At 50.4% G+C, this 14,560-nt stretch overlaps 6 protein-coding genes across 6 annotated transcripts; 1 reads left to right on the top strand and 5 right to left on the bottom strand.

Annotated features, from left to right (window-relative positions):
- Positions 1-1,321: 1,321 nt before the first annotated feature.
- Positions 1,322-3,278, top strand: P170DRAFT_504763 (ANL family adenylate-forming protein; the record flags this gene model as incomplete). Its single annotated transcript, XM_024854226.1, has 5 exons — positions 1,322-1,655; positions 1,710-2,482; positions 2,535-2,629; positions 2,682-2,803; positions 2,854-3,278. The coding sequence occupies 5 exons, from the start codon at positions 1,322-1,324 to the stop codon at positions 3,276-3,278; spliced, it is 1,749 nt and encodes a 582-aa protein (XP_024709175.1).
- A 670-nt stretch (positions 3,279-3,948) lies between these two features.
- On the bottom strand, positions 3,949-5,316 carry P170DRAFT_396820 (HNH endonuclease signature motif containing protein; the record flags this gene model as incomplete). The annotated part of the gene is made up of 1 exon (XM_024846138.1): positions 3,949-5,316. Exon 1 carries the CDS (start codon positions 5,185-5,187, stop codon positions 3,949-3,951), a length of 1,239 nt encoding a protein of 412 aa, XP_024709174.1. The 5' UTR covers positions 5,188-5,316.
- A 188-nt stretch (positions 5,317-5,504) lies between these two features.
- P170DRAFT_469356 (uncharacterized protein) lies at positions 5,505-6,317 on the bottom strand (the record flags this gene model as incomplete). Its single annotated transcript, XM_024852624.1, has 1 exon — positions 5,505-6,317. One exon carries the CDS (start codon positions 6,315-6,317, stop codon positions 5,505-5,507), a length of 813 nt encoding a protein of 270 aa, XP_024709173.1.
- A 1,383-nt stretch (positions 6,318-7,700) lies between these two features.
- Positions 7,701-9,573, bottom strand: P170DRAFT_451832 (Zn(II)2Cys6 transcription factor; the record flags this gene model as incomplete). The annotated part of the gene is made up of 2 exons (XM_024851226.1): positions 9,013-9,573; positions 7,701-8,949 (listed from the first exon to the last, which is right to left on the bottom strand). Exons 1-2 carry the CDS (start codon positions 9,372-9,374, stop codon positions 7,701-7,703), a joined length of 1,611 nt encoding a protein of 536 aa, XP_024709172.1. The 5' UTR covers positions 9,375-9,573.
- A 743-nt stretch (positions 9,574-10,316) lies between these two features.
- Positions 10,317-11,850, bottom strand: P170DRAFT_482017 (NAD(P)-dependent alcohol dehydrogenase; the record flags this gene model as incomplete). Its single annotated transcript, XM_024853874.1, has 3 exons — positions 11,157-11,850; positions 10,666-11,098; positions 10,317-10,599 (listed from the first exon to the last, which is right to left on the bottom strand). Exons 1-3 carry the CDS (start codon positions 11,440-11,442, stop codon positions 10,317-10,319), a joined length of 1,002 nt encoding a protein of 333 aa, XP_024709171.1. The 5' UTR covers positions 11,443-11,850.
- Positions 11,851-12,582: 732 nt separating this feature from the next.
- On the bottom strand, positions 12,583-14,165 carry P170DRAFT_347749 (MFS general substrate transporter; the record flags this gene model as incomplete). The annotated part of the gene is made up of 6 exons (XM_024843649.1): positions 12,583-12,899; positions 12,967-13,464; positions 13,506-13,685; positions 13,737-13,893; positions 13,946-13,964; positions 14,035-14,165. The coding sequence occupies 6 exons, from the start codon at positions 14,163-14,165 to the stop codon at positions 12,583-12,585; spliced, it is 1,302 nt and encodes a 433-aa protein (XP_024709170.1).
- Positions 14,166-14,560: the final 395 nt, after the last annotated feature.

Below are 14,560 nucleotides of genomic sequence, written 5' to 3'. Positions count from 1 at the left end.
TGACAGCCTTGCCCCAAGCCAATAATATAAAAGTCGTCCCCGTTTCTGCAGTCTAGGTCCCAGTCTCTAATGTATAAGGAATTTGATTCGTATTGTGAGAAGTTCTATAAACCCTCCTCGACCAAAATGTGTTTCGGGTCGTCCAAAGATCGGGATGAGTACTATTACCCTGTTCGACCAAGTACCCACCAGCCAAGATACGCCAACTATGGCCACAGATCCTCTGCATACGAGAACAAGAAAAAGGCCAAAGCTAAGAAACGGCGCAACAATACTATATTCGCCGCTGTCGGTGCTTCATCTGGCGGAGGCGATGGAGGCGGAGGCGGTGGTGGCTGTTAACTCGACATGATCTGGCGAGCTCAAATAAACATTTCACCCCGCGTCTAGGCTCGGATCTTTACATTCAGGTTGAGCAGAGAAAAAATGTCTTTTATCTCTTCGTCGTCACAGTGCAGCGAGAGAAGATTGGTTAGCTCAAGCAATTACATATTTAGATATCACGGTACACATCCATATCACAACTGCTACGTGTCATCCATACAAGTCAACTCCCGAGCCCAAGGTTCACTTTGAGACTATATGCAATGAAAGCACGACCTTGCATGTCTTGACAACGCAAGGGGCCCCTCTGAAGAGGTGGTGTGATCGAGTGTGGAGGTGGTGCGATTGGCGGTCGGGGGATCTTCATATCGCTGCATGCTTTGACGTCATTATATGGATACTCGGTATAGAATAAGATCTGAGTTCGGTTTGTTGCATCTGTCTTTGATCTCCTTACTGAAGTCGATAAGCGGTGCTTGTGTCCTGTTTCCATACCCTTTTTACGCCGACGCAATGCTCGGTCAACGTGTCCTCTAAAGCTGTTCAGATACCGGCACTTAATTATTGAAAGATAAGTGCTTACCAAGTGAGAGAGAGAGCTGTGGCTATTATGAGGGAGCTCTACAATATGATACTTTCCCATTGTCGTTTTTCATGAGGGTCTGAACTCGCTATCTAAACAAGCGTTGGGCTCTCAACTTACATTCGAACTTTGGAATAAGCATGGAATATCATATATGATTTCGTTGAGCAGCAAGCTAAAGAGAAGTTGATAGAATACGTAACTCCGATTGGACAATCTGCGGCCAAATGCACCATATCTTGAACTGCAGTACGCAGATATACTCCTCACATCACTTCTACCGCAATTTGTCTTTCCTTCCGGACCATAGCTTTCTAAGAGAACCTTTAATATATAAGGGATTCCGAGCCCTTTGAATGCACTATTCACATTCTCAACCTTTCCAGTCAAACAATTGTCATCTGCCACATAGATATGCCTCTACCCGTAGAACCAGCATGTTCGCAGACTCGTCTTTCGTTTCCAAACGATCCCTTTTTCCTCAAACTTGTTGAGAATGCAAAGACATACCCACACAGGATCATTGACGATGCTACCCTTGACATTCAAGCAGACTACAGAAAGCTAATGCAAGACGTTGTCACTCTTCGAGAAACGATCCGCCATCACCTCCCTCACAACCTCCTCGACCCCAATGGACTGATCCGCGAAGATGGCGTTTACATCGGTGTTCTGGCACCCGGGAGCTACGAGTACGTGGTAGCAATCGTGGCAATTGTTGCTCTTGGTGCGGCGGTCATTCCATTCTGTAAGTAGCCATTTCCAACTGTATCTTATTGCACAGGGCTAATATACTACCCAGCCACTGGCATCCTCCCAGAAGAGGGCTTCGACATGATCTCTCGATGGAAGCCGACCTGCCTTCTCGTCGGATCTGGGCAACTTTCCCTAGCCACCGCAATCCAAGAATACGACGAAGGCACAGCCCATATCGACTCTGTGATCCCACACATTCCAATTCACTCATCTCTTTCAAGCACTACCCAACTCTCTGTCGATGAGCTTACAATCAACGACTCAATCACATTCTCGTCCGAACGCCCCGCCCTCCTCCTTTTCACCTCGGGCACCACAGGCGCGCCTAAAGGCGTCATCCACACCCGCCGCTTCTTCTACTCAGGCCAAGGCTTCGCGGAACGCTGTTTCTCAACAGATGTATTCCTTCTCCATCGGCCTGTCGCATGGATTGGATCTATGCGCCGAATTATCGAGATGCTTCGATGCGGTGGCAAGATTGCAATCATGGACCAGACGACGTCGTCTCGGTCTGATGTTGTATGGGAGCGGATTCGCAAAGGCGATATTACCATACTCACCACGGCGGCGAGGGAGTGGCGGCAGCTGATGCTGTATTATGAGAACTCGCTGAGCAAGCTGCCGGAGGATGAACTGAGCGAGTATTGGCGCGGGTTGAGGGCGCTGAGGGTGGTGCAGAGCGTCGGCTGGATGCCGCCGCCCGTAGTGAAGGCGTTCTGGGAGGGTTTGCTGGATGGGAGGGCACTGGAGGTTGCGTATGCTAGTACCGAGGCTGGGACGGTTGTTGCTTCGACGAGCTCGGATGTGGTGGATCATGATGTACGTTCTTGTCCCGGGGTTGAAGAGAAGGAGATAGTTGCTAACGGAATAGGCCTGCATTGGCAAACCTTTACCGGAGATGGAGATCAAGTTGTCCAATGGGACGGAGGGTGAGATTCTGGTGAAAACTCCCACGATGTTTGCGGGGTGAGTCATTCATCGAACATCGTTTTCGTCGGAGGACTGCTAAAAGGTTTAGGTATCTGAACGACGAGGACTGGACACAAAAGGCATTCGACCAGGGTTATTTCAGATCAGGTGACATGGCTTATATCCGCGACGATGGATGCTATATTATCGGCGGCCGGGCGAAAACCGATTGTAAGCACTCCTTTGACCTTTCGCTATCAAACTTCTAATCATTGCTCAAGTTGCACGGTTTTTCGGATTAGCTATCCCCCTCATTGAAGTGGAATCAGCAGTGGCCCAGCTCCCATACGTGGACGAAGCGCACATCCTCGCCGTTCCCGACTCTGAGGCCCAGACGCGAGTTGGGGCGCTGATTCGATTGAAGTCTGGTTTTGAGAATCTGGCTCTCGAAGCTTTGAGGAAGAATCTCAGTTCCAATCTACCGATGTATAAACTCCCTACATTGCTCTACGTTCTGCAAGATCATGAACAAGTTCCCAAGACAGTCTCAGGGAAGCTGTGCATTAAAGATGCGTTGCGGGTGTTTTTCGCTTGTTCCGCGAGCCACTGGACGACAGAGCTACCAGAGAAAGTTGAAAAGTGGGATATCTCAACCTTGAAAAAAGAGCGGCAGAGAGCCTGGGACTGGAGTGGTTTGCAGGTGTAACCAGGATGTTTAATTGAATTGTTTATAATCCCATTCCCCATTGTATCGGTTGATACAGGTCTGTAAATGCTACTGTTGTTTCAGGGTCGTCACTACAGACCGTGTATGGCCATGAGAATGGCCGCTGATCAATAGAACACCATGTTTTGTCTTCCCAGAACTGGTGTAGCAAGCACCTCAGATCCCGAGGCCAAGGGCGAGTGTCACCTTTCAAGCCTAGCTTGCGCAGAATTTCGACACGATAATAAATGCCGTGGGTCTGGGTACACGGTACATGCTGTATTGCGTGCTTCACTTTGCCGCACGTCGAACAAGTTTCAGGATTCCTGGTCCCCGGGTGATTGTTTTCCAAAGTCAAGGTCTTAATGTTTTGGCCCCGCACGTTGGCTGTTGTCGCTGGCCAAGGACCACTGATTTTCGCAACATGCGCAGCCCATATTCTCAGCAGTCCATCTTGTTCAAGCCACACGTTGACTGTGATTGTGAGCAAGCCATCTCTGGAAGTATTAAGATCGTATCACTATACATTATGAGTCATATGGCTGCTAACTTCGTTCTTGTCATGGTAGTTTGTTTCGATTTAGAGTAAACAATAATGATAATTAACATCAATCTTGCTGAGTCTTTGCGGCTGGAAACTTATACTGGCTCGCTAATAAATGCCTGAACCTCAATCTTCACTCCCACTGTCTGTGTCACTGACATCTTCCTTGTCCTCCTCCTTGTTCGCGATTTGCGCCGCAGCTGCATCCATCAGGATGCCCGGTCTCCCTCTCCTTCTGGTAGCCCCTATAATAATACTGTCGTAGTATCTGTGTCCGAGCTCTTCGACGAAAGCCAACAACATATTCCTGGGAATGTAGCGGCCCGGAGTGGCCCAAACTGGTTTTCCTAGTTCTTCCTGCAGCGTGAAGGCTGCATGCTGCCCAGGACCAGCACGCCAGGCCCTTCTTAGGATTTGTAAACAGTAGTGAAAATACAGGTATCGTGCGGCAGGTCTAAAATCGCCTTTAAACTGGAGTTTCCTCCCATCAAGATCTTTCCACTTTAGACCTCCAATAGCTATAATATCCTTTTCCATCTTCAATCCTGCTGGATCGATGATTTTGGTTTTGTAATCGCGAGTTTCCTTCTGAATCCATTCTTGGAGCGCTGATCGTAGTGGCCTTTCTGGTATATCGGGGACAATCACAATTGCTCCCGAGTCGAAAACCTTCTCAATTTTGGAACACATTATCAAGCCATTTTTGGCCGAGAAGAGTTCTGGTGGTGATGTCTTGCCAAATATGGCATCCATAGTTGCCTGTCCGTGTTTATATGAGAAGAGATGGGAAGCCGTAACAGATTCTACTTCCACATATTCGCCTAGGATAGGACACCAGGCAAAGTCCTGCGTGTCGTGCATGCTTTTGTATTGTAACATCAATTCGGCACGAAAACAGCTTTGTTCGCTCGAATCCCGCTTTCCGGCTCCAGCCCGCTCCTTGGCACCCAAACCTAAAGTACTCGTGGTAAAAAGCTTCATGAAGCTGGCACAAAAGCGTCGTGTCCGGCTATTCTGAGAAAGCTGCTCGCTCTGGGCCTTGAACTTCCTAACTCGGTATTCTTGAGCCCTTATTTGCTCAAAGAGGTTTCTTGCCACATCAGTTCTTTCCCAATCCGACGTTTTGCCTTGAAACTCTGAGATGGAGATGTCCGACACGACTCTGGTTTTTCGAAGATGTAGTGACTCGACTTCCGTCGCCGTTGTCCAGAATTCCGCGTCGAAAGAACCCCGAGGTTTTAGCTTCTTTTGGGCATCCTTCGCCTCGAGTTCGAGCTGCCGTTTCTCGTTGCGAAGATCTGCAAGTTCTTCCGCCTTGCGCTTTTTTGGGACGTATAGAGGAGGCATGCTCTCCGAGTCTGACATTTTGGGTAACGTGGATAGAAGAGTTCTTGTGACTTGGAGAGAAGAGGATAGAAAAGATCTTGTAACTAGGATAGAAGAGTTCTTGTAACTGGTATAGACTTTGAATGGAATGTCTTCTTTCGCTTTTTGACAAAACGATGCCAAAGTGCAGGAGGAAGAAAATTTGTTCGAGTGACTCATAGTTCTTTCCTTCGTGGCGACTTTTCAATAGTATGTCGACATTCTTACTACACAGACCGAAGTATGCCGTCATCTTTACTCTCCATGCTTGCCTCAGGCAAACATCACCATTTTAACTTGCTTGGAGATTCTTCAACCTATACATTAATACTATCTTTTAATGCTCTGGTCAACCTAATCAGGTTCCTTGCTACATGAACGTGAGGATATTCTGTCATGCCGAAAAGATCACAATTGGAGTAGTCTCGTGCGCTTGATGGGATCAAAAAGTGCGACACGGTCGAGTCTTGGCCAGGACGGGGAGGGATTGAGCTTGCTGTAAGAAGTCCGGGAGGAATAGACACGATGTTTGGTGAAAGATTAGCGGCTTTCTTTCCGCCAGCAGGGACGCCGTTGATGAGCCACGCTGCGAACTTCAAGCCCCATTCTTCGCCGCATAGAACATAATAGTATTTGGCAACAGGAATGAAGTTCTTGCCGCCATGGTAGACTATAACGGGCTTTCCTCGGGGGAAACGAGTCGTGCGCAGGGTGCCATTCTGATCAAAATCGGCCTTCCAGGCCTTGCCACGATAGGCAGCCGTAATTTTCGTCTTACCAGTTGGTTTTTTCTCACTGGCCAGCACACGACAAACCCATGAGTCGCTCAGTTTTGCGTGATCTGGGGGCATATCCCTCTTCCCGAGCCACTCGTCGCCAAAGTAGCACCAATACTGGGGGTGGTTCAGGTAGGTTTGCGATGGTGATGGCATGTCTGGTCGCCATGGGATGTCTGTCGGGGTAGGTGTATCCGGTGTGCGAATGGTCCACTCGGCTCGTTTTTCGTCACAAGTCTTTCTTGCCAGGGCGATCGAGTTGTTAAAGGTAGCGATCCATGCCGGACTTCCGAACGCCGAGCATTTCTTTTCGGAAGATTTCAGCCTCTTTGGCTCCGGATCTTGGCCGTCCATGCTGGAAACAGTGGCGGGATGGAGGTGGTGCGGAAGACAGACTGAGCGAGAAGTGAGGTGATTGACTGCCTAAAAAAGTGAAAACTGATCGCTGAAAAGAGAGTCAAAAGGAAACACACAAGAGTCTGTGCTACAAGAAACACTTCTGGCTATGAAACATCAGCTGTGAGATGTCGGCGAAGGGAAAAAAAGAGAATGGGTATGGGGATGCGACTGGAAGGTGAGGTGGAAAGGTGAGAAAGTGGGTGGAGTGAGAGTTGAAAATTGTGAAGGTAAGGGGAAAGTAGTGGGGAGAAACAACACTGGCAGTGAAAGGATGAAAATTTTCAGAGTCAACCTTTTCGGACAAGAACAGTGAATGAATGCGCAAGCAGTAAAATACACTTTGACTTGTGTCGCACCTCTTACAGGTTTGATAATCATGGTGGCTCCAATGGGTGTGTTTCAGCTCCAAGACGTCAAGAGATAAATACAGCATGGATATTTTTATTTCTCGCCAACAGGCTCCGGTGTTCATATCATCTGTTTATTGCCAGCCACCCGTCCTCCCAAAGCCTCGCGGTTACTGTAGTCGTGAGCAAGACATTTCTATACTTTGTTATGGGACATGGATATTAAAGGTAGGAACCCGTTTACGCAAAAGCTTGCTGGATTGGCCGGGATAATTTTTCTTTTTCCCCGGTTCTGAGAAACCGTTCTAGTTGCAGGCGATCAAAGTATGTCAATGAAAGGCAACGGCACGGCTCAAAAACACCCATAACCTTGTGGCATGTGCGGTCACAGGCCGGTTCGTGCTTCATTTTCAATGAGAAATGCCCCTCGGGATGGATCTTTTTGCATCCAGCGCAGTATAGCCACCGTTTATCTTCGATCTGATGTAGGAACTGAGCTCTCAGAGCATAAAGGTCACTCAGGGGGTCGTTTGATATGCCAATAACTCTTTTTCCGGGGCGACATAAAAGTTCATCTTGTAGGATGTCCCCGAATCTTTGGTAGAGAATTCGGCATGTAAGGGCGAGGGAAGCCTTGCTCAGAAGTGGCAAATGCTCAACGATCATTAAATGTATTTCAGCTGGAAGGGTACCGAGCCCCAGCACGATTCCTGTGTCGGAGCTCGGATGTTCAGTAGGCGGTTGCGGCATGGGGCTTGGTTGTGAGGAAGGCGATAGGAAGCTGAAATCTTTTAACCAAGACCAAATTCAATTTTTCAATCGACATTGTCGTGTCTATGCGTTCGGCCGATATTCCTATAAGCTCGTCTTCTAGGGCTAAGGCGTCATAGTGTTGTCACGGAACACAGAACCCGTGATGGCCCAATTTTGCATTGGACAAAACCCAGCGATCGCGAATCTTTCGAATTCCTCGGCTAGTGAGGTCATGTATTTAAGCCAAACTCAGCGCATCGCTTACTGGAACGACATACCATTCCCAGTCGTTGTATCCCAGCGCGCAGGAACTGCCTTTGTCGGAAGACTTCATGAGGTCAAAATCCCGGGCTTGCCAGACTTTGTTGATCACTGCACGCGTGCGCGACACGCTTGACACGCTGGATTTCGTCATGACGTCTAGAGCGCGTAGCACAAGAGCGCGACCGTATGTTGGAGTTCCTGTTGTCTCGTCTGACCACAACTCGTCATCCAGCGGATCAAGCTCCACGGCTGCGACGAAGATGGGCCACATCACATTCACCACTAGTCCTTGTTCCAGGAACATGAAGACAGTCTTTAGTATCTTGCGTACGTGGTCTTTGATCAACGAGGTCGAGGGTCTGGCGTTGTACAATGCGCAATTCAAATACACTCGGCAGGCTAGGTGTTTCAGTTCTGCGACTGTTCGCAAGGTTTCATCCTCAGCGTCATCCGGCTCTTGAACTAGATTCCCCAGTCTCTGGTTCAATAATGACGCTTTGATGTTGAACGTGACCTGATCTGAGTCGGAAACAAGCTCTCTTCGAGCCTTGCTCAGGTCCATGATTGAGAAAAGTATCGACACGAGTTCTGGACTGCATCCCATCCACTGGTCAATGCTCTGGTCGTTGTCGCGCCAATAAGACGGTCCGAAGAGATCGGCTTTTGCGCATGCCGTACGCCCCATCACGTCCTGGAAGGCGAAGAACCTTTCAGCGAATGAGGAAACAGGGTGCTCTGTCGAGCTGATGAGCCGTTGGCGCCGCAATCGAATGATATCCTTCGCGCCTTGCATGTGAACGATCCATCGTTTGTCGCAGTGGTCCACGATCTCATACATACACAGCATCATAATGACCACGAGGACTTCCGGGTCCGCCGACAGAACAAACGCGGTGTTATTGATCATGTGACGGAGGTCATTCAGGACTTGGTTCTTCAAGCGCAGACCAACGGCTTGATGTGTCGAGTTCGTTTGAGACCAGTGACATGCCGCCAACGCCTGTATGGCCTTGAGCACCGTTGGCGACGCAGACGCACAGTAAGGAAGGAGAACCGTCGCGAACGGAGACTGTGATTTCAGGCTCGAGATCGTCCGTGGGCAGATGTGCTTAATATAGTAGTCGAAAAATAAGCTATTCCCCAGACCATCCAGTTCGGGGAATAGAGCCAGAGATCGCTGAGGACCCTGGGTAGCAAACCGATCGATCCGATCTACCACCCGCCTGCCAGGCACCAGAGACCCGCCGAGCTCATGATCCCCCACATTGCTAGCTGGTAGCAGATACGGTTCTGTGCCGAGCTGATCAGCCTCGTATAGCCGCTTCAGCGTGGCAAAGTCACCGTGTAGGAAGCTCCATGACTCGATGGCGGGGTACGCAGAGTAGACATTCTGGTCCACTGTGCGTCCTGATTTCGGTGACGAGCCCTTGGACCATACGCCTGTCCGTCCGAAGGCCAGTCCGCGACTGTGGAAATCCGACTCCCATTTCAGCGTGGTGTCGGGTGTGCACGGGAGATCCTTTTGCCAGCAGCGCGTGCAGACTGGCTTTCGCTCGTCGCACTTGAGTCGGCTCTTTCGGCAGTTGGAGCAGCCGTGATGACTTCGTGATTTGACTTTCTTGGTTTGGGGTGTTGCGTCTGATGCCATGGTCTGTTCGTACGCTTGATTGCATGTACTGACAGGTGCCTCTGCCAGATTGGTGAACTCTTATCAAAGATGAAGAGATGATTATTCCGGGTGATCAGCTAGAGTGTGAGTACATGAGTTGACCTTGAGGGTTATTCATAGCCATTGAAGTCGAGTCACATAGCTACCGTATGAGCATTGACAGGAGCGTCGACATCCTTCTTCACCGGCTGCCAAGAAGAACCGACGTGAAGCCATGCGAGGAAGAGACTCGGAGAAGGTCGACCCGACTTTAGAGTTCGACGGCGTCTTAAGCGCACGGAGTGGGCCTGTTGACCGTCACCAATTGGCCATGAGGCAGTGAATGCGGAATGCTTCCTCTATTCCTGTTCCAGAGTTAGGATAAGAATTTGGCTTTCCTGCCTTGTCATGGGCTCGAGTTTTCTTGATGCACGACCTCATAAATACCCCGAAGTCGCACAAGGCTCTCGGGGATATTTCATCCAAAGGTGCAACCATTCAGTTGGGGTGAATGAGTGAGTCTCGCGGGTGTCGGGGCTCCACCACGTGAGGTCACGTGAGATATCAGCAAACCCCGAAGTCCCACTCGTCTCTGGTTGGTTGAGGCAAGTCTGGTGGCGTGATATCTCAATTGGGCATTTAGGGCCCTTGTTTAGGGCATCGCATCATCGACTGCGTCATAAGAGTACAACTCCATGGCCTGGCTCTGCATAGACCATAATTGTGTAGGTTTTGTTTCCTCATATTCGTCTATTCTCGTTTTTATCAGCAACTCGTGGGGCCTTCCACCATACAGCTACAAGATTATATATCCCTACAACTCTCCAAAACCTATACCTACCACCTCTGACACAAAAACACTGAAAATTATTGTACAGTCTATTGATCGTCACTCTATCGTCTAGTCTAATCTATATTAAATAACATCATAAGTCATGAGATTTACTCGCGGACGAGCACACCACGGTAACGCATCTTGCCCTCACGGAGGGTGCGCATGGCATCCTCGATACCGGTCGTCGTGAACGGGAAGGTCATGATCGTGGGCAGGATGTTCTTGCGGGCAGCGAACTCAAGCAGAGTGCGGATGCTCTCGCGAGAAGCAACCAGGGAGCCCTGCACGCGGACGCCCTTCAGCACAAGAGCGAGCATGGGGACCTGAGCGGGCTCGAAGGCCACGGTGAGGGGGTAGATGGAGCCGCGGGTGTCCATGAGGGGGACGAGACTGGACCGATTGTTAGCGACTCGTGACTCTGGTAGGGGTAAGGTATGGGTAGGGAGGGATGCTCACGAGGGGTAGTCGATGGCGGCGCTGCCGCACAGCATCAGGTGCTTAAGGGGCTTGAAGTCCTTGGGGGCTTCCTCGCCGGAGCGCCAGACGTGGTACTCGGAGGCACCGAACTCCATGGCCTCCTGGCGCTTGGACTCGGAGCTGGACAGCACGACGACGTTGTAACCCATCGCGGCGGCGAGCTTGATGGCGACGTGGCCGAGACCGCCGATACCCATGATACCAATGCGTTCCGTCGAGCGCATGCCGTATTCGGTGAGGACGGTCCAGACGGTGGCACCGGCGCACATGAGGGGCGCGGCGTCAATGGAGCTCAGGCTCTCGGGGATGGGGAAGACGCAGTTGGCGTCCCAGACGGTGCCGTAGCTGAACGAGCCGTTGTCGAAGTCGTGGAAGCCATACTGCTGGACGTCACGGCAGTGCTGGTCCCAGCCTGTATTTGGTTTGGTTAGTGTTGCGGATTGGTGATAGGCATAGGTGGGTGGTCTTACCGGTGGCGCAGTTGTCGCAGGTAGCGCAGATCTTGTGGATGTATCCGTATCCGACACGGTCGCCGACCTTGACGGTGTTGACACCGGCGCCGACAGCCTTGATGATACCGATACCCTCGTGGCCGAGAACCTGGTTGGTCTTCAGGTAGTGCTCATCGGTACCGCAGAGACCGGAGTGGGTGGTCTCGATGAAGACGTCGTTGTGGCCGAGGGTGCTGGTGACCTTGTCAGGGACGATCTTGCCCTCGGCGGAGCCGCGGAAAACTTCGTAGGTGACGCTGCTCATTTTGAAGGGGTGTATAAAATTGTTTGCAGAAGAACCGTTTGATTAACTACAACTGAATCTTGCAGCCGGCAGGGGTTATATACGCATATCACACTCCGAGGCAATCCCGTCCAGCACTTTCCATGCCGTCAAGTGGAACAGCACATGGAACATTCTATTCCGAATCAACACTGACAACAGATTTTTCTGTATCGTCGACAGGATTTCCACCGGATAAACGGTGAAGAACAGCAAGAATAAACGGGGCCGTGGACCTTGAACCATGGAACTGTGAAGATAACCGTTGATTTAGTGCCAGACACGATCCACCAGGATCCACCGCCGCGTGAAAAATTCGAAAGTCTCCGAGCGAATTCCGCGACGGAACAATTCAAATGCCCGTTCGCAATACATTTCGCACCGCATGATGTGGTAATTCTCCCTTTGAAGTCTCCGAGTGAGGCGATAATCAGACAACCATCGTGGAACTTGTTCCCGTCCGCGATCCACTTGAATCCCGACGGTTCAATCCCGAGAAAGGCCCTTTACTGTTCTAGAATATTGTTGCAGCAGCTATTTTGATGATCCGAGGCTGGGATTAAAGGGTTGTGGTTGCCGGGGTTCCGATCGCTGCGTCCTTCCAGTTTGGTTGGGATGATGAAGCCGCGAAGGATTCGATGGCGTGCATGCCTTGCAGGTTATGACGTTGTTAATTTGCTTATGCGGTGTGGAACGCGCATTTTTCCGCAGTACATAATTTATTTTCAATTGTTTAGTGAACATTGCTCTTATCGGTCGGCGCCAATCAAGTTAGAAATGAGCTCATTGTGCCAGAATGTTGCACTTTCTACCCTCATCATGCAAGTTTGGGCTGTCTGCATTCACCATCCGTACGGAGTCGAGCGTTTACTCCGGAGTGCAGATACGCTAATAATGCTTGGGGCCATGACAAGGATTGTGAGATGTGGCTTAATTGTCGGAACTATAGTGCTACTAATTTTAGCCTAGGGGTTCAAGCTCCAGACGTCATGAAACCGGTGAACTACTCCGTACTCGGACCCCGGTTGATGTAGCAGTAATCAGTATAATGCGTTGTCAATATCCAAAATATCCCAGTTGAGCCATTTCCACGAGAGCCTTCGCCCTTTTCTCGGTGTGAACCTACAACGTGTAATACCATCCCTGCATTCCTTCGAGCGGGCGCCCACTCTCTCTCGCCTTCTTGTTGACTTTCCAGAAATAAAAGTCTAGACCTAAAGTCATCACAATGCTGACCATGGTGATTGCAAATGTCACCCATATCCCGGTCGTATAGTATGGACTTTCGTCTGATTTGAACGCCACGCTGGCGATGATGCCTCCTAAACCCCCGCCGATCAGACACGTCGCAGACGCGACGGCTCGTTTGGAATGCGACGTGATGTTGTTTGCTTGAAAGGCCAAGACTCCAGGAATGCAGAATTGAAGGACACCGACGCCTGTCCGCAGGTTAATCTTGAATTCGATCGCATCAAGCCGACAAGAAGAGGAACATGTATAACGCACCGAGAAAGACCCCAAAGTACCTCGCTCCATTCACCTGCCCATACGCAGTGATGATCATCCCAACAGCCGTGAGAAGCTGATGCACGGCAATTACCGGTCCCCGAATCTGGTACTTGTCTGTCAACCAGCCGGACAGGTACGTTGTCGCGGCGGCGAGAATGTACGGAGGAGCACTGAGAAGCTGGCTCTCTGTGTTTGAGAATCCCATGCCCATCAGAATGATGGTTTTGAAGTAGCTGTACGCGTAGCCGGGCAGCGTAGATGCCATGAGATTGAAGGCCCAGACGTAAAGTTTCCAGTCTTTGAGATGGTGGAGGATGCGCTCGAACGTTACGCTGTCCTCTTCGGCGTCGCCACGATCGTTGTTGATTCGGTCGATCACGAATTGTTTCTCCTCGGGTTTGAGGAACCCGTCGGCTTTGTGTGGGAAGTCGACGATGATGAGTCGGCCGATGAGGCAGACGCCGCATGTAATGGCGCCTTCGATGATGAAGATCCCTAGTTTGAGATGGGCAATTAGAAGGGCGGTATCTTTAGACAGAGGAAATGAGGGCGCTTGCATCTCCAGCCATTTAATCCATGCGTCCCTTTGAGTAGAGTTAAGGCGTACGCGAATATCGCAGCAAACGCATTCAGCACAACAGACATGAGCCAGAACCCAGCTAGCCGTTTCCCTACTTCAAAGCGTGTGTACCAGCAAGTGATAAGATACGTGCATCCTGACTGTGTTAAGTATCATGGCAGCGGCATACTTCGCAAGGGTCACAAACCTGGAAGAAACCCTGCCTCCATCATCCCGAGTAACGTCCGACAAACCGCCATTGTAGACCAGCTAGTGGTAAATCCCATTCCAATCAGGATCGCTCCGAAGCCGGCACCGAGGAATGACAGCCAGTTCGCGGCACCGGCTTTGGGAAGAACAAGGTTCTGGATAACTTGTTAGGGTTCATCAGCCGACTGGATGCATCGTATTACGTACGCTGGGGATCTCAAAAACACTACACGGTTGCATTCAAGGTCAGACGGTGTTTAATCCATGGGATTGGGAACGTAAATGGCGCCACTTACATATACGCCACGAAGAACACCATCACGATGATAGTGTATCGTTGGCCCACGTCGAGTCCAAGATCCTCCTGCATGCCTGCGACGAGTGCGAGGCCGAGGTTTGTTCGATCAATCAGTGATATTGAGTACATGAGCCCGAGGATGGGGAGAAGACGACGGTCGACGCGCCGACTAGACAAAGATCTTTAGCGGAATCCTCCTAGAGATAAATAAGGGGATAGTGAAAGTAGGCATACATGATCCTCTTCTGATGGGCTTCATCAATCCCATACACAGGCTCGCGCTTAGCCTCAACATCCTGCGAATCATCCTTTCCCTCCTGCTGAATCGACTCCAAATGCTCCGCCCCAGAGGCCTTTTCTTCCGATGATCTTGTATGCGTGGTTGCCATTATGGTATCGTCGAAGATATAGTTGGAAAGCCCCAGACTAGAATATCGACTTCAACAAGCCAGACGCAGAGCCTTTATCAACCCCCACCATAACCGAGTAGCCACGGGTGGCGTTGGGCCTTTACCCGACATCAC

The sequence above is a fragment of the Aspergillus steynii genome, assembly GCF_002849105.1.
Source record: "Aspergillus steynii IBT 23096 chromosome Unknown P170scaffold_1, whole genome shotgun sequence".
Classification (NCBI taxonomy): Eukaryota; Fungi; Ascomycota; class Eurotiomycetes; order Eurotiales; family Aspergillaceae; genus Aspergillus; species Aspergillus steynii.
Note: the sequence above shows the minus strand (reverse complement) of the source record. Positions and strands in the feature narration are given on the sequence as shown.